Below are 25,043 nucleotides of genomic sequence, written 5' to 3' on the forward strand. Positions count from 1 at the left end.
CTCATCTCTCTGGCCCCTCTCTATACTGCCACCTACCGGAGACCTCATCTCTCAGGCCCCTCATCTCTCTGGCCCCTCTCTATACTGCCACCTACCGGAGACATCATCTCTCAGGCCCCTCATCTCTCTGGCCCCTCTCTATACTGCCACCTACCGGAGACCTCATCTCTCTGGCCCCTCTCTATACTGCCACCTACCGGAGACCTCATCTCTCAGGCCCCTCATCTCTCTGGCCCCTCTCTATACTGCCACCTACCGGAGACCTCATCTCTCAGGCCCCTCATCTCTCTGGCCCCTCTCTATACTGCCACCTACCGGAGACCTCATCTCTCTGGCCCCTCTCTATACTGCCACCTACCGGAGACCTCATCTCTCAGGCCCCTCATCTCTCTGGCCCCTCTCTATACTGCCACCTACCGGAGACCTCATCTCTCTGGCCCCTCTCTATACTGCCACCTACCGGAGACCTTATCTCTCAGGTCCCTCTTATCTCTCATGCCCCTCCCCACATCTCTCAGGCCCCTCAGTGACAAACCGCCCAGGGAAAACAAACCCCCTCTTTCAATTGGCTCTTGGATGCTTCTCTTTCTATTGGCTCATGACTACTTTATCGTTCTACGGGTCGCAGTAGCAGCCATTTTTTAAACTTCATTTTGATTTGCCTACCTAAATCGAAATAGCCTACCGTTCCTGGTTTATATGCTTATTTAGAAGTATTTTATTCATGGAATGCTGCTCATGTCACTATACCAATTGTTTAATTGACTTGTTTATTTCATTCTATTTGGGAGACAACAAATGTAACCATATTTTGCATTATTGAAATATTGTGAATTATGTTGGATGATGACAATAATCCTGTCTGACATGTAGAGAGTTCAGTTCTATGGCAATCTCTGAGAGATGAGAGGGGCCTGAGGATGAGGGGGAGGTGCCTGAGATATCTCTAGTTGGTGGCATTATAGAAAGGAGCCTGAGAGATGAGGTCTCCAGTGATCGGCGTATGCGCACGTGGAAGGGGCGATGGAAGACGCAGGCCAAGATGTCGACACAAGTCCACAGGATAGAATAGACGCCGGAAGGGAAAGGAGGGGGAAAATGGAGTCCTTTGAGAAGGCAAGAAACAGATATTGGTTAGGAGAAATGCAGTATTATCATAAGGAGACGTATACTTGGATGAATGAGGAGGAATGGAGGGAAAAAGAGAGGCAGAGGAGGTCTAAGAGAGAGAGGGAGGAAGACTGAGTTTGAGTCAGTAAAAAATGGCGGGGAAAAGGGAGAAGGTTTGTTAAAGAAAAGTGGTAGGAAATGTAAGCAAAGTGAGCTGAAGACAGGAGGAGAAATGGAAGTGAATGAGGGTGAAGTATCGGAGGTGGTAGGTGTGGTGAAGTGCTCGGAGCCAGAGCCTTGCACAGAGGGTCAGGATAAAGATGAGTCTGTGACAGTAGGAGTGAAGTTTGTGGAAAAAGTGGATCCTTGCCTTTTGGCTGATCCATTTGTGGTTTCAAGATGGGTGAAAAAAAGCATTGGGTATAGTGGAATCGGTGAGGGTAACCAGAAGTGGTCTAGTGATAATTGTTTGTGTTTCTGTTGGGCAGAGGGAGAAGGCGCTCAGAGTTAAACAAGAAAAGGGCGCCATTGAAAGGAGTGATTACTGGGGTAGCAGTAAATGTAAAAGTGGATCAACTTAAGGGGAAGATTCCTGGTGTGTGTGATGCTCGTCGTTTGGTGCGACACAAACAGGGTGGCGAGAGTGGGGAAACAGAAGAGTCATTGTCTGCTCTTTTGAGTTTTGAAGTTGAGTCTTTGCCTGACAAAGTGAAATTAGGATATATAAGTTATCCTGTGCGAGCTTATGTGCCGAGTACATTACGATGTTACAGGTGTCAAACTTATGGGCATGTGGCAGCAGTATGTAGGAGGGAGATTCCAAGGTGTGAGAAGTGTGCAGAAGGGCATGAGACAAAGAGTGTGAAGCAGTGGGGAAAGTGGTGGTATGTGCTAATTGTAGGGGTGGCCATGGGGCTGGGGATCAGCCATGTCCAGTTCGAGAGAAGCAGGTTGAGGTTTCCAGGGTAAGATTAGAGAAGAAATTGTCATATGTGGAGGCAGTGAAGAAAGTAGAGGAAGAGGGGTCAATGGGGGTAGTGGTGAGAGTAGGAGATATATACCAGTACAGTGGGATAGGCAAGCAAGTGATATATGTTTCAGTAAGATTGGATTTTTAGCGTTTATAGCAATGGTTATTAATTGTACTGCAGGGATGGAACGTAAGTCGAAGAAAATTGAAGTTGTGGTGGCAGCTGCAGAGAGATATTTGGGTGTGCGAGACTTGACAGCAGAAGAGTTACAGAGAGTGTTAAGTGGTGATGTCCCATCATTTCAGGTTGAGGGCATGAGGTAGGAGTGAGTATATTTAAATAGTGGAGAAGGGTGGGGTTAATTATTAGTAATAGTTTTGAATGTGTGAGTGTAGTGTTAGATGGTAGGATATTTCTTTGGTTTGTTTTATTTTATTTTTCAAGGAAAGATAAGGGAGTTGTACTCCAGTCTAGTAGGTGGCGGTAATGCAACAAATTGGATGCCAACCGCCGTTAAACCTCATGGAAGAAGAAGAAGAGGTCTCCAGTAGGTGGCAGTAAAGAGTGGGGCCTGAGAGAAGAGGTCTCCAGTAGATGGCAGTATAGAGAGGGGCCTGAGAGATGAGGTCTCCAGTAGATGGCAGTATAGAGAGGGGCCTGAGAGATGAGGTCTCCAGATGTACCCCTCTCAAGAAGAGGGGGGTTAAGGGTTACACTTTGGTATGTTTGGTGGCGGGTGGTGATTTCGCTACTCCTGTCGAAGTAGAGGAACACAATTTGAAGAAAATCGGGTGACTTAGATTTTATTCAGGTAAGAGTCAGCTGCGTTGAGACTTGTGAAACGACTTCTTTAAAACTGTGGGGAAAGTTCTCTACTAGGTACAAATTAACTAGAGTAGGTAATTGGAACACACTTTGTAGTGACACTATTGGATACAAAGTAGCGTACTCAACGTGGCATAAGTTCAATACACTTACAACCTGTTTACCATTTCCATTCGATACTAGCTTTGAAACAGGTACAGTACAGTTTTGACGATGTTGAGTTGTCCTGCACTATTCTGTAAATGAAGAGAGAGAGTCAGAGGCGTGTGTCTATTCTGAAGATGATGCATGTTAAATTATGTATTGCCATGAATGGGACAGAAATTCGATTTTCGAGCTCACCATCAATCTGGCTGTTTTTAGTTACATTGTAGCCTTTTATTTTGCAAGCTACAGTATTAGTTAACACCCCAATATCTACACAGTAACTGAAAGACAAAATATTCTAAACTTTGCAATACATGGTAAGAAATTGTCAGCTGCCATAACAGTAGGTTATCAGTTTCAAGGAAGGATATATTTCAAATACTTCTTTGTACTTTTAATTCTAGCATATGAGGTGAAAACACCCTTTGCAGAATTATGTGGTCCTTCTTTTTCCCCAAACAAAGGTAAGTGCTATATGGCTTGAAACCAATGGTATTTGGCCAGCTGGACCAAACCCGTGTATAGCTTGAGTTCTTTGTCATTCCTCCTATTGCAGTTCATGCTGTACAGTTACCCGAAATAATGCCTGGCTGCATGTACCCATGCGTCTTCATTTAGTTTGTTTTTGCAAGGGCTTTGTGCCTTTGCCTTAATATTGAAGTCTATGTCTGTCAATGGAAACCACAGGCAAGGTGTTAAAAAGTTGTTGATGTTGCTGGAATGCAGTCTGGGCAGGGCTGAGTTGGCACACTGTTGTGTTGCTGGTACAGTCAGACAGTGGAGGTAAAGTAACACTGTGGATAAAGTAACACTGTGGACAGCTGAAGTTTGTGTCCATTTATGCATAGTGCGCTGTGCTGCTTTAGTGTACAAACACACATTCTAGACAGGCCCTCCTTTTAATCAATACCATGGGAGTCTAATGATGGTGGTAGGAGTGCTGCAAAGACCTCCTGTGTTCTTTGTGTGTGTGTGTTGACTAGAGTGATGGCCTCTGCTCTGCTCTGTCTGCTCCTGGACTGTTAATCTTCCCAGCAGCCCATCATGGTGATGGTTACCGTGCCTTCTGTTTTCCTCTCCATCGCCTTTCCCTTCCCAAAACCCTAATTGTGACTATGTCTGTGTTCTTCACGCTTCATTTGGGAATCACAGCCGGGAAAACAATGTGCATTTCATTCTCTCTCCCCCTTACTCTCTCACTCATTCACTAACCTCACGTGTCCCCAGTGCTCTTCCCATCTCCACTCAGACCCCTTGCTTCTGTGACCACATGGAAGCAGTGCAAAATGTACTAAACCTTTGGTATACTGCTAGGCTATGCTGTTGCTCAGTCCTTCCTCTCTCACCTGTAGTTTTCTGGGTCAGAGAATAACATTTTCTGCCATTTTTCTTTCATCAGGGATGGCCTTCGAAGCCAACATGACATTTGCTCACACACGTAATTAGATTTTTGTAGTGGGGTGGCTTTTGATCACTAGAAATCTGGAAAATACTGAAAACAATGCTTAATCTCTGCTTGATGATGAAATCCTTTGCCAACCACATTCCCCCATGCACCACTCTCCTGTAGAACATAGACCCAGGTGTGCAGTGACATAGGCACCTATGTTAATTTAGTACAAAGACAATGAGGATACAGATAGAGGGTGCAATACTGCTCCTGATCCTCATTATAGATTTCTCCACAGACAAGCATTGCATCTTTAAACGTTCTTATTATTTTCTATTGGAGAGGATTACACATTGTGTGGTTTTTGCTTTTGTCTTAGTGTTGCTCTGTTTTTATCTCTGTTTCTGCCTGCCAGCAGGAGTGAATATGCACAGACATGCAAACTGCCCTTGGGTGTCTGTTTAAATATTTGTCATTTTTGAAACTCTAAGCTGGTGCTTTATGGCACCTTTTAATGTGTACCTTACTGAGCAGTATAGGTGATTCATTCCAGATTGTTGCGTTTACTCTAAAGGCTATAGAGAAAATATATGTTAGAGGCCTACAATGGGTGTATTTAATCCCTCTTAGATATTTCATTTGCTTAGTAACTGTTTCACATGTCTCCATTATTCCCTTTGTCTCATTTCTGTTTGGGACTAAGTGCCAGGGAAGCACAATAGTCCCTGTCTGGTTCTGACAATAGCCATAATGAATGGGACTGAGGGAGGAAGGGTGATAATGCTACATTCTAGTCTAGATAAAGAGAGAAATAGGGGAATATAGGGGGATATTCTCTTCTCAGCAAACCATCATTTTTGATGTGTCATCTATGAAAGCCCATTTATTTTCTCATTGGTATATGTCAAAGGAGCCATGGGGACCTTCCAAACTCAGACTGCAACTTTTCAGCAGGTGTAGTGCAATGCTTAGGGCAATTGTTGCCATATTTATTATTTTATCAGCTAACAGAATTGATGAATTATTATGGATGCTGGGCACAGTATGAATTATGTGACCATTCCAACAGGGCATTTTATTTGAGTTCAGAGCAATATATTCTGCTTATATATTGTGCATTTGGAGAGGTCCTAGAACTTTCAAAGAACTTGAAGAAAAAGTAATGAGAAAAATGATGAATCTTTGGTCATTTTCTTCTCTAGGGGGGTGAACTGGGAAATGGTTGGCCTGCTTTAAAGACTGAAGGAGAGGGGAGTGACCACCCTTTATCCCCTTTACTTCTGAAAGAAGGGGGGAGAAAGTGGGTGAGAGGTTGAGGGGTATGGGGGAGGGGGATTTATTTGGTGAAGTGAATTCCATGTGCTGATGCAGAGAAAGTGGAACGGTGGACAAACTCATAGTTTGGAGAGACTTAGAAGATTTTAGAAGACAGGAGGGTGTGAGAATGAAATGCTTTAGTAGATGTACGTTTGTTTCACATTTGTTTTGGTTAACATGTTGTGCCCACGTTTCTTTCTCGTACTCTGGTTTGGTTGTGACCATTACAGACTGGCAGGGAAACATGAGGGTGGATCTACAGGCTGTCCCTCCCATCTCCCCACCAAACTCTCTTACTGAATGCATCTACTCTCTTTCTCTCTCACTCACTCTCTCTCTTTATTCTCTCCTCTCTCTAGCTCCATTTATGTTGGTGGACACAGCATTGACTAAGTGCCTGTTTCTGGTTAGCCAATCATGATTACTTCCGAGTGTCTGTCCTCTATACACCCCAGCCATTCATTCTCTCCTCAGTCCCCCCCGTCTGTCTGCTGAGCTGGAGGGCCAGTGTGCGTCGGCTTTTAAAAACAGAGGATGTTGCATTGTTTAGTTTTGGTGACCAAGTTTGTTTGTTGTCATTTAGCTTTATTCATTTTGTGCTGTATACGATTTGTCAGTTTCATTCCTAATTGTTCCATAAACATTGACCCCCCTCAGCCCCTCTTTTCCCTGAAACATTTAGAAAACTATTGTATAGGGGAGATTAGCTACTCTTTCTTGCACACTGCACATGCTTTATGTTCTGTTTCTAAAGTACAATAGCACCTCTGTGGACGTCTTTTCACAAGTTTGTAGAGAATTCCTGGATGTAATTGCTTCCCCTTTCACTTTTACACTCTCATTACATTTCTCTCTCATTCATTCAGGCAAATACACTCATATTCTCTCTCTCTCTTTCTCTCTCAGCTATGCATTTTCAGGAGTGGTTCCAGTCCCTTCGTTTCAGTGGGGGGGTTCGAGGACCTGAGAGGGAGGACTTCTGGAGCCTTGTCCCCTCTCTCCCTTCATTGTCCTCTTTCTCCGTCTCTCTGTCCCCGTCCTCTCTGCTGGGTATAGGGGCTCTGGCCTCCTTCACTGCATACTGGCTGGTGACCCGCCCTCGGCCCATGCGTCCTCCTTGTGATCTGAATGCCCAGTCTATCCCTGTACAGGTGAGAGTATTGTGTTCTGGAGCAGATGAGTGTTAGTAAGAGTAATATTTATTAAGAACAGTCGTGTTTGTTTGTGTGAGTAATAGTAGTTGTATTTATCACTGTATTTTGGATTGTATTTTTTTTATGGAGTCTATATATTGCAGGGAGAGCCCAATTGGAGGCGTTCAGCTTTGCTCAAGGACGATGTCCTGTTGGAGTTCTACTATGATGACACCAGGACAGCTTATGATATGTTCCAGAGAGGACTGAGGGTGGCAGGTGAGCTGGTCGGACACAGTGGACTAATGGGCTAGTTATGAGCAATGACAACTTACCAGACATGCCAGAGTGTACCTGACTAGAATGTGTTGATGCACAGGGGATGGCCCATGCCTTGGCTTCAGGAAACCTGGGGAACCTTACCAGTGGATCTCCTACAGTGAGGTCTGTGGATCTTTGGTCTTTGATCGTTATTGCTAAGTAATTACATACGGTATGCTCAAGCTCTATTCAATTATTTTATTATTGTTGCTGTCTGATTGTCATCTGTTTTAGGTGGCTGAACAGGCACAGGTGCTGGGCTCTGGGCTTTTGGGCAAAGGCTGCCAACCAAACCCTGAGCAGTTTGTTGGAATATTTGCCCAGAACAGGCCAGAGGTACAGAAGGCTACACATTCCTTCCCTGCTATTCTACGTAGTGAAATGCCAAGACGTTTAATCCTAATACTTCCCTGTCTGTTAGAGCACTGTCCTTGTAGAGACTCCACTAATGTGGTGACCAAGCATCAGTTAGGAAGGAGTCTGGGGTCTGTCTTTCTAATAGTGTTGCTCTGTCTCCCTCTGTTGGCGGCAGTGGATCATTTCAGAGCTGGCCTGCTACACCTTCTCAATGGCTGTAGTGCCCCTGTATGACACACTCGGAGAGGAGGCCATGGTGCATATCCTCAACCTTGGTAAGGCTGGAATACTCTGTTACAACAGACTGTAATGTATGGGTATATATATATACAGTACCAGTCAAACGTTTGGACACACCTACTCATTCACAGGTTTTTCTTTATTTTTACTATTTTCTACATTGTAGGATAATAGTGAAGACATCAACACTATGCAATAACACATATAAAATCATGTGGTAACCCAAAAAGTGTTAAACAAATCAAAATATATTTGAGATTCTTCAAAGTAGCCACCTTTTGCCTTGATGACAGCTTTGCACACTCTTGGCATTCTCTAAACCAGCTTCATGAGGTAGTCACCTGGAATGCGTTTCAATTAACAGGTGTGCTTTGTTAATTTGTGGAATTTATTTCCTTAATGGTTTTGAGCCAATCAGTTGTGTTGTGACAAGGTAGGGTTGGTATACAGAAGATAGCCCTATTTGGTAAAAGACCAAGTCCATATTATGGCAAGAACAGCTCAAATAAGCAAAGAGAAACGACAGTCCATCATTACTTTAAGACATGAAGGTCAGTCAATCCGGAAAATTTCAAGAACTTTGACAGTTTCTTCAATTGCTATGATGAAGCTGGCTCTCATGAGGACCGCCACAGGAAAGGAAGACCCAGAGTTACCTCTGCTACAGAGGATAAGTTCATTAGAGTTTTGCAGCCCAAATAAATGCTTCACAGAGTTCAAGTAACAGACGCATCTCAACATCAACTGTTCAGAGGAGACTGCGTGAATCAGGCCTTCATGGTCGAATTGCTGCAAAGAAACCACTACTAAAGGACACCAATAAGAAGAAGAGACTTGCTTGGTCCAAGAAACACGAGTTTCTGATGAATTTGAGATTTTTGGTTCCAACCACCGTGTCTTTGTGAGATGCAGAGTAGGTGAACGGATGATCTCTGCATGTGTGGTTCCCACCGTAAAGCATGGAGGAGGAGGTGTGGGGGTGCTTAGCTGGTGAATCTGTCAGTGATTTATTTAGAATTCAAGGCACACTTGACCAGCATGGCTACCACAGCATTCTGCAGCGATACGCCATCCCATCTGGTTTGCGCTTAGTGGGACTATCATTTGTTTATCAACAGGACAATGACCCAAAACACACCTCCAGGCTGTGTAAGGGCTATTTGACCAAGAAGAAGAGTGATGGTGTGCTGCATCAGATGTCCTGGCCTCCACAATCACCCGACATCAACCCAATTGAGATGGTTTTGGATGAGTCGGACCGCAGAGTGAAGGAAAAGCAGCTAACAAGTGCTCAGCATATGTGGGAACTCCTTCAAGACTATTGGAAAAGCATTCCAGGTGAAGCTGGTTGAGAGAATGCCAAGAGTGTGCAAAGCTGTCATCAAGGCAAAGGGTGGCTACTTTGAAGAATCTAAAATATAGTTTGATTTATTTAACACTTCTTTGGTTAATACATGATTCCATATGTGTTATTTCATAGTTTTGATGTCTTCACTATTATTCTACTATGTAGAAAATAGTAAAAATAAAGAAACACCCTTGAATGAGTAGGTGTGTCCAAACATTTGACTGGTACTATATATATATATATATGTCCACCACTGTCCTATTACTCTTCTTGTTCATTCTGGCTGTTTCACCTCCTAGCGGAGATCTCCCTGGTGATCTGTGACAAGGAGGAGAAGGCAGAGTCCCTTCTGGGGAATAAGGAGAAGGGTGTGACGCCTACTCTCTCCTGTCTGGTGCTCTTCAATGCCTGCAGTGATGCCATAGTGGAGAGGGGGAAGAACTGTGGTGTGGAGATTCTAGAACTCACACAGCTCATGGTGGGAGGAGGGTAGATGTATACAATGTAAAGATGATGAATTGCTAGAATAGATGCCTGCTTCTTTAGTTGGGATATTGGATCAACATCACAAACAAAAGATCACATCACAAACCCTTTCACTGGGGTTAGATTATAAGTCACCTTGAGTACCACAGACATGACCTTGTGTTTGTATGTGCATATTGCAGGAACTTGGACGACAGAACCTCACAGAACCTGTGGTGAGTTTTCCTCTGGTAAATGTCGATTAGGTCTCAATTACAGTTTTTGCTGCTTCCCTACTGTTTTTGATCCTGTTGTCAATCATCTGTGTCTGTTTGTTGCAGCCACCCCAACCCCAGGACCTGGCAGTCGTGTGCTTCACCAGTGGAACAACAGGTACCATGTGTTTTTATAGATCTCTGTGTGAGGCCTCAAGTACCCCCACTACCCTGCATGTTAATCATATACTTAAGCATTTACCCACACTGCTAGGAATGTGCCCATGGGGGCCCACTGACAACCTCTCATTATGTTATGAGATAAATTCCGGTGCTACACAGAGCCGTGCAATGATGCCCTCCTTCAAACTAAACTGTGTTCTGTTTATTTGGGCAGGAAAGCCCAAGGGAGCCATGATCACCCACGGCAACATCGCCTCCAACTCCTCCTCTGTTATTAAGATCCTGGAGGTCTGTTCTGGCTCCCACCTCCGTCTTGAATTCAGAAGGAGTTTCATGGCTAGCTCCATTTTCTCTCTATTTGTCTCACTCCATCCATCTCTCTCACTGTTCTTCTCCCTGTAGTGTTTTAAGATATGATAAATGGGATGTTTAATAGCCCTTGTGAATGCAAAATAGTTTACCCATAATTGTCCTTGTAAAAGATACATTGCTGTTGTAAAATCTAGATTGCATATTTAATTGGTTGTATGCCATCTCTATTATCCACTGTGTAACTGTTTTATGCGTCAATTATTTCCCTCCATTACAGGGGTCATTTGTGATTCAGCAAGAGGACGTGTCAATCTCTTACCTGCCTCTTGCCCACATGTTTGAGAGGATGATTCAGGTAGCTCACCCTCTTTTGATTACAATAATACTTGTATATGTCTGTCTTGGTGACTATGCATGTCAGACAGTGCTTCTAAATGGTCCTGTCTGCCTCAGGTGTCCATGTTATGTCATGGGGCCAGGGTAGGATTCTACCAGGGGGATATCTCCCTGCTCATGGACGATATTAAGACTCTGAAACCCACCTTCTTCCCAGTGGTGCCTCGCCTACTCAACCGCATCTACGACAAGGTCAGCAGATGAGTCCAAATCCTATGATACTGTACCAACCATACCAATTTTGTTTGTTTATGTAGGATTTAATTTTTTTCTATGCTCTTTTCTGTGTGCATGCATGTCTGTGTGTAGATCTTAGGCTCCATGACGTCCCCATTGCGCCGGGCAGTGCTGCACTATGCGGTGAGGAGGAAGCAGGCTGAGCTCAGCAGTGGGGTGGTACGTAACAACAGTCTGTGGGACAGGCTGGTGTTCAACAGGATTCAGGTCAGTCACTGAACACATACAGTGCATTCAGAAAGTATTCAGACCCCTTCCCTTTTTCCACATTTTGTTACCTTACAGCCTTATTCTAAAATGGATTAAATATTATTTTCTTCTCATCAATCTACACACAATACCCCATAATGACAAAGCGAAAACAGGTTTTTAGAAATTTTTGCAAATGTATTTCAAATAAAAACAGATACCTTACTTACATAAGTATTCAGACCCTTTGATATGAGACTCAAAATGTCCATTGATCATCCTTGAGATGTTTCTACAACTTGATTGGAGTCCACCTGTGGTAAATTCAATTGATTGGACATGATTTGGAAAGGAGCACACCTGTCTATGTAAGGTCCTACAGTTGACAGTGCATGTCAGAGCAAAAACCAAGCCATGAGGTCGAAGGAATTGTCCATAGAGCTCCGAGACAGGATTGTGTCAAGGCACAGATCTGGGGAAGGGTACCAGAACATTTCTGCAGCATTGAAGGTCCCCAAGAACACAGTGGCCTCCATCATTCTTAAATGGAAGAAGTTTGGAACCACCAAGACTCTTCCTAGAGCTGGCCACCCGGCCAAACTGAGCAATCTGGGGAGAAGGGCCATGGTCAGGGAGGTGACCAAGAACCCGATGGTCACTCTGACAGAGCTCCAGAGTTACTCTGTGGAGATGGGAGAACCTTCCAGAAGGACAACCATCTCTGCAGCACTCCACCAATCAGGCCTTTATGGTAGAGTGGCCAGACGGAAGCCACTCCTCAGTAAAAGGCACATGACAGCCTGCTTGGAGTTTGCTAAAAGGCACCTAAAGGACTCTCAGACCATGAGAAACAAGATTTTCTGATCTGATGAAACCAAGATTGAACTCTTTGGCCTGATTGCCAAACGTCACGTCAGGAGGAAACCTGGCACCATCCCTACGGTGAAGCATGGTGGTGGCAGCAACATGCTGTGGGGATGTTTTTCAGCGCCAGGGACTGGGAGACTAGTCAGGATTGAGGGAAATATTAATGGAGCAAAGTACAGAGAGATCCTTAATGAAAACCTGCTCCAGAGCGCTCAGGACCTCAGACTGGGGCGAAGGTTCACCTTCCAACAGGACAACGACCCTAAGCACACAGCCAAGACAACGCAGGAGTGGCTTCAGGACAAGTCTCTGAATGTCTTTGAGTGGTCCAGCCAGAGCCCAGACTTGAACCCGATCGAACATATCTGAAGAGACCTGAAGATAGCTGTGCCCTACGCTCCCCATCCAACCTGACAGAGCTTGAGAGGATCTGCAGAGAAGAATGGGAGAAACTCCCCAAATACAGGTGTGCCAAGCTTGTAGCGTCATACCCAAGAAGACTCAATGTTGTAATCGCTGCCAAAGGTGCCTCAACAAAGTACTGAGTAAAGGGTCTGAATACTTATGTAAATGTCATATTTCAGTTTTTTGTTTTTTTATACATTTGCAAAAATGTATAAAAAACTGTTTTTGCTTTGTTATTATGGGGTATTGGGTGTAGATTTGAGGGGGGGAAACGATTTAATCAATTTTAGAATAAGGCTGTAATGGAACAAAATGTGGACAAAGTCAAGGGGTCTGAATACTTTCCGAATGCACTGTAAAGTCTCCCTTTTCAGAAAACTGTATTTGTTAGATGTAATTGGATTCTAGTTGTTTCTTTGTGTTTCAGGCTAATTTAGGAGGTAATCTGAGGTTCATTCTGACCGCCTCGGCCCCCATCTCCCCCACCGTGCTCTCCTTCCTCAGGGCCACCCTCGGCTGTCTGGTGAGAATGCCTGCCTGGAGCTCAGGCTAAATGTGTGGGTTTATTTCTGATGGGAGTGTGAGGTTTAGTGATGTGGAATGTGCCTGCTGCTCTGTGCAGATCTTCGAGGGTTACGGGCAGACTGAATGCACAGCAGGCTGCACCTTCTCCATGCCAGGTGACTGGAGTGCAGGTAAGGGGCTGAGTCTCTGACTATGGGAAACTATGTACTTCATATCTGGAGACAACTAGTCACTGATCAAATCAAATCAAATCAAATTGTATTGGTCACATGCGCCGAATACAACAGGTGCAGACATTACAGTGAAATGCTTACTTACAGCCCTTAACCAACAGTGCATTTATTTTTAACAAAAAAAGTAAAAATAAAACAACAACAAAAAAGTGTTGAGAAAAAAAGAGCAGAAGTAAAATAAAGTGACAGTAGGGAGGCTATATATACAGGGGGGTACCGTTGCAGAGTCAATGTGCGGGGGCACCGGCTAGTTGAGGTAGTTGAGGTAATATGTACATGTGGGTAGAGTTGCATAAATGAGTGACTATGCATAAATAATTAACAGAGTAGCAGCAGCGTAAAAAGGATGGGGTGGGGGGGCAGTGCAAATAGTCCGGGTAGCCATGATTAGCTGTTCAGGAGTCTTATGGCTTGGGGTTAGAAGCTGTTGAGAAGTCTTTTGGACCTAGACTTGGCACTCCGGTACCGCTTGCCGTGCGGTAGCAGAGAGAACAGTCTATGACTAGGGTGGCTGGAGTCTTTGACAATTTTGAGGGCCTTCCTCTGACACCGCCAGGTATAGAGGTCCTGGATGGCAGGAAGCTTGGCCCCAGTGATGTACTGGGCCGTACGCACTACCCTCTGTAGTGCCTTGCGGTCGGAGGCCAAGCAGTTGCCATACCAGGCGGTGATGCAACCAGTCAGGATGCTCTCGATGGTGCAGCTGTAGAATTTTTTGAGGATCTGAGGACCCATGCCAAATCTTTTCAGTCTCCTGAGGGGGAATAGGCTTTGTCGTGCCCTCTTCACGACTGTCTTGGTGTGTTTGGACCATGATAGTTCGTTGGTGATGTGGACACCAAGGAACTGAGAATGGGGCTGTAGTGATCCCATTATCTGCATGTTGGTTATACTCTGGTACTGTGTGTGTGTCTCAGGCCATGTTGGTGCTCCCCTGCCCTGTGCCATGGTGAAGTTGGTTGACATTCCTGATATGAACTATTATGCCAAGAACGGAGAAGGAGAGGTGAGGTGGTAAAAAAGCATAATGGTATTACCGTGTTATTGTACAACATACCCAGCAAAAATGTATCACTCTGGCTGTTGTGTATCAAGTGCTGTTCCTATATTAACACTGTTCCTACCTTTCTGCTGAGTTAGATCTGTATCCGTGGCCACAGTGTGTTCCGGGGGTACCTGAAAGATGAGGAGAAAACAACAGAGGCCCTGGACAGTGATGGCTGGCTGCACAGTGGAGATGTGGGCCAGTGGCTACCGGTGAGCTGGGTTACCATAGAGGACAATGATCAGTAGATACTCCAGTCAGTCAAGTCATGAATGTGTGTCGGTATGTTTTCCTGTTAGAATGGGACACTTCGCATCATCGACAGGAAGAAGCACATCTTCAAGCTGTCCCAGGGAGAGTACATTGCCCCTGAGAAGATTGAGAATGTCTACATGCGTTGTGTCCCTGTGCTACAGGTCTTTGTGCACGGAGACAGCCTACAGGTATTTGATATACCAGTACTCTGTAGTCCCCTGTAGCTCAGTTGGTAGAGCATGGCGCTTGCAACGCCAGGGTTGTGGGTTCATTTCCCATGGGGGGCCAGTATGAAAATGTATGCACTCACTAACTGTAAGTCGCTCTGGATAAGAGCGTCTGCTAAATGACTAAAATGTAAATGTAAATGTACTCTTGTATTCACTGTCAGAGAATAGTCCTTTTTCTAAGACACAGTCATTCTCACTAACACTGTTTTATGTTCTGTTTCCAGGGTCACCTGATCGGTATTGTTGTGCCAGACCCAGAAGTGTTCATTGACTGGGTTAAGGAGAGGGGAATCGTTGGAACCTATGAGGAACTCTGCCAGAATCCAGTATGTGACGTCACCCTGGTTCACTCAATAGGCCATCTGCACCTTTACAATGTTTGCTGTTGTTGGATTGTATCAACTCCGAAGGTACTGATTGAAATCTTCTCTCACTACAGGATGTGAAGAAAGAAGTGTTAGAAGACATGACAGCCGTGGGGAAGGAAGCTGGGCTGAAGTCATTTGAGCAGGTGAGGAATCTTCAACATGAATACAGGCATACATTGGCTTCATATTTGTAACAAATGGTGCCATGGTATATGAAGACATAAAACATGGTGTAACAGGAAACTGAATACAACATAAAGAGTCTGATCGTTTTGCCATCTCTTTCCTCACTTTTAGGTGAAGGACTTGCACCTGCATCCAGAGATGTTCAGTGTTAGCAACGGTCTCCTCACCCCCACTCTGAAGACCAGACGAGTGGACATCCACAGGGTCTTCCAGGAACAGATAACAAACATGTACAGCACAACTGCCATCTAGAAGACCTCTATCCACTGTAACATGCTCACACACACTCCCCTGACATTTACATGAACTGTGTCTGTGTTTCCTGTCACTGGACAAAGATATGCAGTTTGCTGGATCTCACTATAGTACTAAAAACTGAGCATGTAGCCAAGCCAACAGAGGCAATTCCTACAGTACCCAGCTCAATACTATCAAACACATTTGGTACGGTTTTCAGGGGATTCCAGTCTGATACCATGCTGCTTCTTGTACATCAGTGTGTCAAATGTATTTTCATTGTTTACACATCATAGACAGTAGGAACAACAACATTAAATGGGACCAAACTATTTTTGCTCAAATGTTGTCCTTGCACAAAACCTGGCCGTAGAAAAAAAAAAAAAAAAAAAAATTGGGTAGAGAGCCGTGAGCAAGTAGACACTAGGTGGGCCTGATAATGCCCCCCTGGACCACACTTCCATCCTTCTGACTAATATGTAGCATCTAAACCTCGTGAAGGCTGCTTCTTGCAGTGTAAATGAATTAATATTCAGGTGTGTATTCTAGAGATGATTGTTTAGTGTTCTCAGTGAAGCTGTGACTGAGATACAGTAGCTTTGAACAAGACGATATCTGCAGTAAATCATTCCCATTTACTGACCACAGTCCTTTCTCCAAGGTTATATAAGGGATTCAACTGAAACATTACCCTTAAAGACATGCGCCGGAACTTCTTTAAACCGCCGGCTTTGGTCTGGGTGTGTCAATGTGTAGTTCATACATTCATAAGCTATGAGCAGAATTACGGTCTTATCTCAATTAGCCACTAAATCCTTAGTTTGAAAGGGACTGTGCTGCGCCATTTTCCCCCACATGGGCCAGCCCCTAGCAATTTGAGTTCTAGCCAATGAGCTTCAGCCCCTCGCCATTTGAGTGACAGCTAGAAAGATGCATACACCGTAGCACCTGAGAAAGCGCAATGACGTGGTGCACATATAACATAATACATTTTCGGGGACTACTTTTGGCTTGTGAGCACTCACTACTTTTAAAACTACTGCCAAAAAATTATACAAAAGTACCGGAGAATCTCTTTATAATTTATGCAGTTGCCATTAAATAGTGAATTTGTAAATGGGAAGTGCATTTTAAACTGTGAATATTGATGAATTATGTTCACTGGGCACGATTGACTAAATCCCAACAATGTAGAAATATTATTGTATGTTGCTTTCCTTAATAAAGAAACTATGATGATTATCATTAGTCAATTTCATTTAGTTGAAGTGTATGACAAGGCAGATCACTGAAGGAGACACTTCTTACATCTATTTATTGCATGGTTGTTCATAGAAAATGACAATGGAAAAAGCTTTACTGAACACAATGTCTAAACAGATGGTAACAGAGCAACAACAAAACTGCTTAATAAAACCCACTAACATTAAAGAAACAGATTACAAGTCAAGTTTCTCACTCAATAACAATGTTAATTAAACTAGAACTATGTTTTGGAAAAGGTAACCAAATAATAAAAAAAATACACATTTAGTCAAGTATGCATTTTGTGCATAGCTGTCCACAAAGAAAAGGCACACATGTCAAGAGAGAATTCCCTCAAAACATGACAAATTGACAATCATTGACTAAGGAAAAAATGTCATCCTCAAGCAGAAGCATTTGCCATTAATAAATATCCAACAAAGGTGGGTATAATAGTTAAGTGATGTACTTCAATCATATGCCATGATCTCATCTTAGGCAATAACTGATAGACATGGTCCTCTCCTGGTTTTATTTGATCTGGTATGTAGTAGGAACATTTACTGGAGAGTTTAAATCAATAATTAAACTGTTTGCACAAATAAAACTGAGCACAAACAATGGAACAAAGAACAACAAAGATATGGTCAAATGAAGGAAAGCTATGAGAACAATGAACAGTAAGTGTCACTAGAGGGAGCAAGAGCGTTGCTTTTGAAAGGCAAGCACTCTAGCTTGACTTGTAAAACCTACATGAAGAACAAGATAAGGGTATAAGGACTATCTCAGTCTAAGACTATGTCAGATTGTCCTTTTCAGAAGCAGGGGACGATTAGGGAACAGACAAAAACATTTTGACACTCCTTTATACAGCCACCATCAGAGGTCTGAAGATGAAAGAGTTTGACGTATTATATCCATAGCCAGGAAACTGGAGTGGCTAGTGTTAAATACTACAGGTAACTTTCAATATAATTTTTACCCCAACAAATAAGCTCCCAGTCCACAATGCACAGGCTAGATCAGTGTGCATAACCCCTGAGGGAGGGAGAAATACAGAGATTCAACTGAATGTAGCTTTCTGACCTACACTTCATCCTCTAGTCTGCTAACATTTCAATATTAGTGTTCAAGACAGTACTACCAATATGGTACAATAAATTACATTTTGGTACGTACCTTGATTTGGAAATGATTACAAAACTCAAACGATCAAAACCGAGTATGCAGCTTTGAGAAGAAAGTGTGACCCACGGATATCCTATAAATCTACTAGTTCTATATGTAATTCTATGGTGTGACCCACAAATGAGTTCTTAGAACAGTTTCATTCCATGATTTAAAAAAAATATATACATATTGGCTTATGATAATAGCACTTGGCTGATGGCTTGGTAAATGTGGCAGTTAAAATGCTTTGAATTGCTATCAGTGTTTCTTTAGACGTGAGAAAAGGGTCAGATGTGAGAGAGAGAGAGGTGGGAAGATGAGTGCAAGAAAGAAATTGATGATTAGGATATGACCAAAGCTGTCCATTTGCACAGTGAGAAGGATCCTGAAGAGCAATCCATTCACTGAGGTTTGAAAGGAGTCAAGGCCAGAGGTATAGAGCGAGCCCTTCCCCTCCTTGGTGTTCTCTCCCGCGCTCAGTCATCAGCGACAATAGACAGAGCACGCAGCTCACTCAGCTTGGCTTCATTCTCCCTCTCCCTCTGCTCATCAGTCAGCCCTGCCTGGTCGATCTGATCCGTCAACTCACTGAAGATATTGTGCATCTCCGTGAAGTACACCACCTGAAAGAGAGAAGGAAAGAGATGAATGGTTAATTTACTGAGGTGGAAGACTTTAAGAGGATGAGGATCTTACAGAAAGAGAGCAGTTGAAGTTCAAATCAGAACCCTGCCCAGTCCACCCCCCCAATCTAACCACAGTTTACTTACAACATGCAGAGGCTCATGGTCCTATAGCCCTTCACCTCCACTAATGAGAAGCCATTCAGAAGTAAAGGAGCGAGCCCGTAGAAATCAAACAACTAAAACAAAGCCCAAACCCCAGCACTTCAGTGGGTAGTGACCCTGCCTTTTCTCTTCCAATCTGAACATGATACAGAGAGTGTTCGCTGAAAGCTTTCTTGACACATTCCACCCCTGTTTCTTCCCCCAGTTCATGAGTCAGGATCCCAGGAGAGATGCTTTGATGATTAATAGACTTTAATCACATTACAAGACTCCAAAAGAGTGGGCAGAGAATGAAAGTACTGGGAAATACAACCCCTTGAAACCCACACACATTTCAATATTTATTCATGCAGCGATGCATACGCTACAGTGCACTTAAGGGGGCATTTCTGACTTATTTGCAAATGCACACGTGTGTTCTGTTCTATATAGAGGCTGGAATAAAAGAATAGCTGCTGGCAGATCAAGGGCGTTGAAGAATATAGACAGGCCATTTCAGATAGGAAAATGAAGATCTCTCTCTCTTGGGTAGGGAGAAGACGTAGCCACATGCTACTATAAGAGCTTTGTCACAGGAGGCATGCTGGTAGAGAAATGATCATGTAGCCATTTTCAACTAATTACATTTGAACAGTGATTAACTATCCAAATGTCTAATCCACATGACGTGTGCCAGCTGCAGCTCAGTTATATTAACAGAAGCCAGTTGGTATACCCAGTGACTAACCGGAAGAGGAACCCAGTTTGAAAAGCCTGTGTGTGTTTATACCGAACTCTGTCACTTAGACCACATGAGTGGGCCATGAGTATTGGGTTACCGGTGTATGTGGGGACAAAGCGGATATTTTTCATTTGAAAAGTGGCTTGGTGAAAAAGCTATGGGATACATGTCAGTTATAATGTACACCAGATCACGGTGTCCGGTCTGGGGTGAACATCCTTCATGTCATCCAGTCTCTACAATTATCCCAGTAATCATGTGCCATAAACTCCATGGACCACCTATGAAAAGAAGCCAATGGCCAAATTCAGACTTATTTATATGAACTATGTGATGTCTATTTATTTTCTTATTTTTATTTTATTTTACAAATGTCCAAATACACACCCTCGTCACCCTGGCCCTGATGACTAAATATTTTTTTAGACAGAGCTACACCAACTCATCTGACCTCAACTATGACTGTTTATTTCACTAACAATATTTCAAAAACATACAGCACGTGGGAGAAAAAGTTGCAGAACTTTGGCATCCAATATGATCCCATCTATCAATCTAATCTATCAATTGCCTCAGGAGAAGTGCAAAATAACTAAATCATTATGACAGTAGCGTGTCAAAAGAACATATCATTTCTTTCAGCTTGTACAAGCAGTACAGAACACCCTAACCAAGAACAACCACAGGGAATCCAAACTCAGACAATGTCTCAATTATCCAGCATCCGTACAGGTGGACAGGCACATCCGATCACAGCAGAGCATTGCGTCCCATTCATAGCCATTTCATGGAACTCCTGCTAGTGGTGCTAGAGCCTCAGAACAAAGGGAGGCATTGTGAGGGCACCCTGGGAGGCATGCAGCAGGTCCGGGGGAGAGGGAGTCCAGACTGCGCATGGGCTGCAGTGCTGACTGACCACCCAGGAGCGGCTGTGTTGGAGGAGTGGGTGTGTAGACCAGCCCGGCGCTGGAGTCTGTCCCTCTGACCCAACTGCATCCCCCCCCGCCTCCATTCACAGTGTGCTGGGGTTAGAGATGCGCTCTCTGAGCGAATTTGAGTCATCAGCGCTTTGCCTTCAGAGGGCCCTCATTACTGTTTCAAGTCATTATTTGCAGATGACTGAGTACAGACATGCTCCAGTGTCCATAGAGGACAGAGCACTGGAAAAGGGACACTAACAGTGGGAAGGCCCAAAATCTTTACCCAATCATTTTTATCCACAACCTGTCTCTATTAAATCCTAATCTTATAGGGCATTGGATCCATGTTTCTATAATCATCATTCTAGGGAGAGATAATGGCTCAGTGATGTCCAGTGTTACATTACAGAGCTACTATGGAGGAGATAATCCTGATCAGCTAACAAGATTACCAGAGACCTAATGGCAGCTGCCAAGTTCATACAGACTACCTCCAGTGACACCATCTCCTGAGCTGTGAAGATTAGGCTCCGCTGCTGTTACACAAGTTTGTCTTTACTCAGCCAGCCCAGGAGGGCTCCATTCACTTCCAGTCTTCCAGTAACAGTCATCACATACAAGCCTTCCCACCTGTTCTAATGTCATAGAAATACAGGGGGAAAGTAAAGAACTCTGTCACGGAAGACAGAACTATGGATAGATCAAAGGACGCAAATATCAACTTCCTTTGAACCCCCTCTGGGCTTGCCTGGTAGTATCAATGACACAATGTCGGCTGAGTCTGATAGGCAGCTGTCGGTCTGTCAGTGTGTTTGGGGGTGGGGCGCCAGCCTGGCCTAGTGACGTGGCCACTACTCAATCTGATTAGGCGTGTGCCAGTTTCTATCCCAAAGGGGAAATGACATGGCTGGGGTGGGGTTAACGGTGTGGGGGTGCTCGGCTCAGCTGCTGGGCTGGATAAAGCGAGGCGGGCTCGCAGGTTAGAGGGGCTGGAGCCAGACAGACAGATAGACGGACAGACCTGGGCTTCCTGGGCTAATCAGGGAGGAGTGGGGCCGTCGCTGGGGGTTAATCACATTAAGACTGGGTGGAGGGAGACAGGGAGGATTACACACACTCTCTCCACTCCACTACCACTCCATGCTGTTGGTCAACAGACTGCTGGGCGCAACACTACACCCAAATCAACAATCTACTATAATGACAAATAAAACCCATTGGACACTTTTTGAACTGGGATTGGACAGTTAACAGGTTTTGTGTATCAACTGTATGCTCATACATACCTAGGCCTAATAATTCATAACTGTGCATGTATGTATGCATTACAAAGATGGCTCACAGGAGTTAAACTGGGTATGTCATGAGTGTGCACCCAGCCAGATACACTATAGCTCACCTGTGCCCGGATGAGTGCCTCAAAGCTGGGCTGAAAGTAGTCGATGCGGCTGTGGTAGAACTTGGGCATCTCGTCCAACAGCTGCTTGTTTTTGGCTTCAAAGTCCTCCCTGACTGGTCTCAGCTCCTCCCTGGCCTGGACGGGGGCAAACAGACGACAGGTTGACACTTCAACATACACACCTCATCATAACTATGGAGTCTCAACAATAATATTCCAGCTACGTTCTCAGAAATGTCATCTGTCAATAACAATGAAAAACAATAGGAGGAATGAAAATGTGTTCTGACGCAGAGAAAAAATAAAAAGACTAATCACGACCACAAGTGAGGAGGAGTGGGTTATGTGGGAAGAGTTGGCTGTGTGCAGACCACACCACCACTGATCAGGATTATGTGTGATGTATTAGCAGGTAGTCTATTGGTGGGCATAAAAAAATGATATCTCAGTGAATATGCATGATTTAGAGTGCATGATGTGTGTGTATGTTAGTGGGGAGGGAGGAAGGTATAACAGCATTACCTGTGAGCACTAATGTTTATCTTAAGTATCTACTCTGTGTGTCCGTCCTTAGTGAGTCTGTTTAACTGGTGTGGTAGTGTTTTGTCAAGATCATTTCTCTAAGAGCTGTGAGATTCAAAGGCCAGGGAGATAGGGGGCCTCTTTAGGCTTTGTGCCCCTGACAATGCTTTTCTCATTGTGTGTGGGTGGGCAGCCATGTGAGGGTGTGAGCCCAGGCAGTGCTGCATTGATATCTGTGAATATGTGTGTGCTGCCGAAGAGGTCTCGGTGAGTGTGTCTACAATACTCAATTACGTGCCTGTATATGTGCAGCAGTGTCTTTTCAAAAGGCAATACTTGAGAGCCTGGTAGCTTGCGTGGGTGAACAGAGAGCACATGTACAGTATACATGCACTCAACTATTTTTGTTCATATCCAGTCAACATTTGTACCTTGTTCACTTCTTGATTGTATTGAAACCACTGACACCATGCTAGGACTTCTGCTGCCCAACGGAGATATGGAGTGAGAGTTAAAGTGGCAACACGTGCCAGCAGAAGCTGTTAGCACTGTTCCGTTACATAGAAAGAGCAGTGTACCTGGTGTAGTTTGACCATGGTGGGACCCGTCTTCTCCTTCTCTTCATACTTCTCTACCTTGGACTGTAACCTCTTGTAGTCCTGTAGAGCCTGCTCCCTTCGTTTCACGGCCATGTTGAGGCTGGGGAACACACTGCTGTACCTGAGACACACACACACACACACAGAGACACAGCGAATGAGATCTGACACACAGAGGCAGACCTTGAGAGACAGAGAGAGAGAGAGAGAGAGACAGAGACACAGAGAGACAGAGAGAGATAAAGATACTGAGAGCCTGCTGGACAACACATCATGGAGACAAAGTGACTGCTTTGTACCTGAGATGTGGACATAATGAGACATGACATTGCTCTGTGTACATATCTGAATGATACTTCCTACTTATTGCATTGTGTCCTCAATTCAGACCAAGAAATCTAAACAAATCATGCGAAATGAACCCAAGGTGTTGTCTTAAAATAATAAACATGTGCATTGAAAAAAGTATTGCACTTTAAGATCGAAAGTACACTACCGGTCAAAAGTTCTAGAACACCTACTCATTCAAGGGTGTTTCTTTATTTTTATTATTTTCTACATTGTAGAATAATAGTGAAGACATCAAAACTATGAAATAACACATATGGAATCATGTAGTAACCAAGTTACTACAAATATATTTTATATTTGAGATTCTTCAAATAGCCACCCTTTGCCATGATGACAGCTTTGCACACTCTTGGCATTCTCTCAACTAGCTTCACCTGGAATGCTTTTCCAACAGTCTTGAAGGAATTTCCACATATGCTGAGCACTTGTTGGCTGCTTTTCCTTCACTCTGTGGTCCGACTCATCCCAAACCATCTCAATTTGGTTGAGGTCGGGGGATTGTGGAGGCCAGCACTCCATCACTCTCCTTCTTGGTAAAATAGCCCTTACACAGCCTGGAGGTGTGTTGGGTCATTGTCCTGTTGAAAAACAAATGATAGTCCCACTAAGCCCAAACCAGATGGGATGGCGTATCGCTGCAGAATGCTGTGGTAGCCATGCTGGTTAAGTTTTTTTTTTTTTTTCAGCCCTCTAACCAATTGTACTATTATGTGTGTTTTTCCGCGTTATTTGTAATTTATTCTGTACATAATGTTTCTGCCATCGTCTCTTATAACCAAAAAGATATTCTGGATATCAGGACAGCGATTACGCACCTCGTATTGGACTAAGATTTTTTCTTCAACAAGTCGGATGCGAAGGATATCCTACAGACACCCGACAAGGCCCAAATCCCCGTCATTCGCATGAGAAAGAGACGGAGATATCGTGGACGTAGGTCGGGGTGCCTTGTAAGGATCAGACGGCGAGCGAGTAAACTGCCTCTTCCATCAATCCTATTAGCCAATGTTGTTGTTTTATTTTAAATGCATTGTTGGTTAAGTGTGCCTACGTTATATCGGCATCGAACATGTCACCCTCCCTAGGAGAGGGGGTGACCTCGACAACTTATTGTTAAAACGAGAGGCTGCCTGGATCTTTAATTTAAAGACCCTTGCTCCCTTCGGTCTCAATGTAGACTTTGATTTGAAGCCATTCTTGTGATTATTGTGATTTTGCTATTCATTGTAAATGTTTGTGGGCCTATGTAGCCAAGTTGTATCTATGATCGTATGCTATCCATGTTTTTTGTGTGTTCTGTTTATCTGTGAATTAACCAATGCTATTAAGCCACACCCGGCCATGATTACAGACACCTGCGTGTGTCCTTTGACACTATATAAACTAGTGACCAGCAGTGTTTGTCATTATACCCTGATGAAGATAGCTTGTCTGTCGAAACGTTGGTTATTAGGTTATTAAATGATTGCATCTGAGCTCCTAGAGTGTGCAGCTCTCCTTTTCTTTTTCAAGCCACGATGGTTAAGTGTGCCTTGAATTCTAAATAAATCACAGACAGTGTCACCAGCAAAGCACCCCCACACCATACACCTTCCTCCTCCATGCTTTACGGTAGATCATCCGTTCACCCACACCGCGTCTCCCAAAGACACGGTGGTTGGAACCAAAAATCTCCAATTTGGACTCATCAGATCAATGGACACATTTCCACCGGTCTAATGTCCATTGCTCGTGTTTCTTGGCCCAAGCAAGTCTCTTCTTCTTATTGGTGTCCTTTAGTAATGGTTTCTTTGCAGCAATTCAAACATGAAGGACTGATTC

At 44.0% G+C, this 25,043-nt stretch overlaps 2 protein-coding genes across 3 annotated transcripts in view; one reads left to right on the top strand and one right to left on the bottom strand.

Moving 5' to 3' along the window:
• Positions 1-2,774: 2,774 nt before the first annotated feature.
• Positions 2,775-15,923, top strand: LOC121584824 (long-chain-fatty-acid--CoA ligase 1-like). Its single transcript, XM_041900966.2, has 21 exons — positions 2,775-2,892; positions 6,667-6,911; positions 7,058-7,172; positions 7,273-7,337; positions 7,449-7,550; positions 7,747-7,846; positions 9,459-9,637; positions 9,828-9,860; positions 9,966-10,017; positions 10,237-10,310; positions 10,612-10,689; positions 10,788-10,922; positions 11,040-11,174; positions 12,856-12,951; positions 13,051-13,123; positions 14,104-14,192; positions 14,327-14,443; positions 14,531-14,674; positions 14,941-15,042; positions 15,156-15,227; positions 15,382-15,923. Exons 2-21 carry the CDS (start codon positions 6,669-6,671, stop codon positions 15,520-15,522), a joined length of 2,145 nt encoding a protein of 714 aa, XP_041756900.1. The 5' UTR covers positions 2,775-2,892; positions 6,667-6,668; the 3' UTR covers positions 15,523-15,923.
• An 880-nt stretch (positions 15,924-16,803) lies between these two features.
• LOC121584825 (bridging integrator 3) overlaps positions 16,804-25,043 on the bottom strand; it is a 52,363-nt gene continuing 44,123 nt past the window's right edge. The window contains exons 7-9 of one of the 2 annotated variants that reach the window (XM_045225701.1): positions 22,908-22,992; positions 21,751-21,885; positions 16,804-18,545 (exon numbers count right to left, since the gene is read on the bottom strand). In XM_045225701.1, the coding sequence (XP_045081636.1) occupies positions 18,399-18,545; positions 21,751-21,885; positions 22,908-22,992 (367 nt within the window). In that variant the 3' untranslated portion in view covers positions 16,804-18,398. Of the gene's footprint in view, positions 18,546-21,750; positions 21,886-22,850; positions 22,993-25,043 lie in introns of both variants that reach the window. The other variant, XM_041900967.2, reaches the window with a different exon arrangement.

Source organism: Coregonus clupeaformis, chromosome 16 (genome assembly GCF_020615455.1).
Source record: "Coregonus clupeaformis isolate EN_2021a chromosome 16, ASM2061545v1, whole genome shotgun sequence".
NCBI lineage: Eukaryota > Metazoa > Chordata > Actinopteri > Salmoniformes > Salmonidae > Coregonus > Coregonus clupeaformis.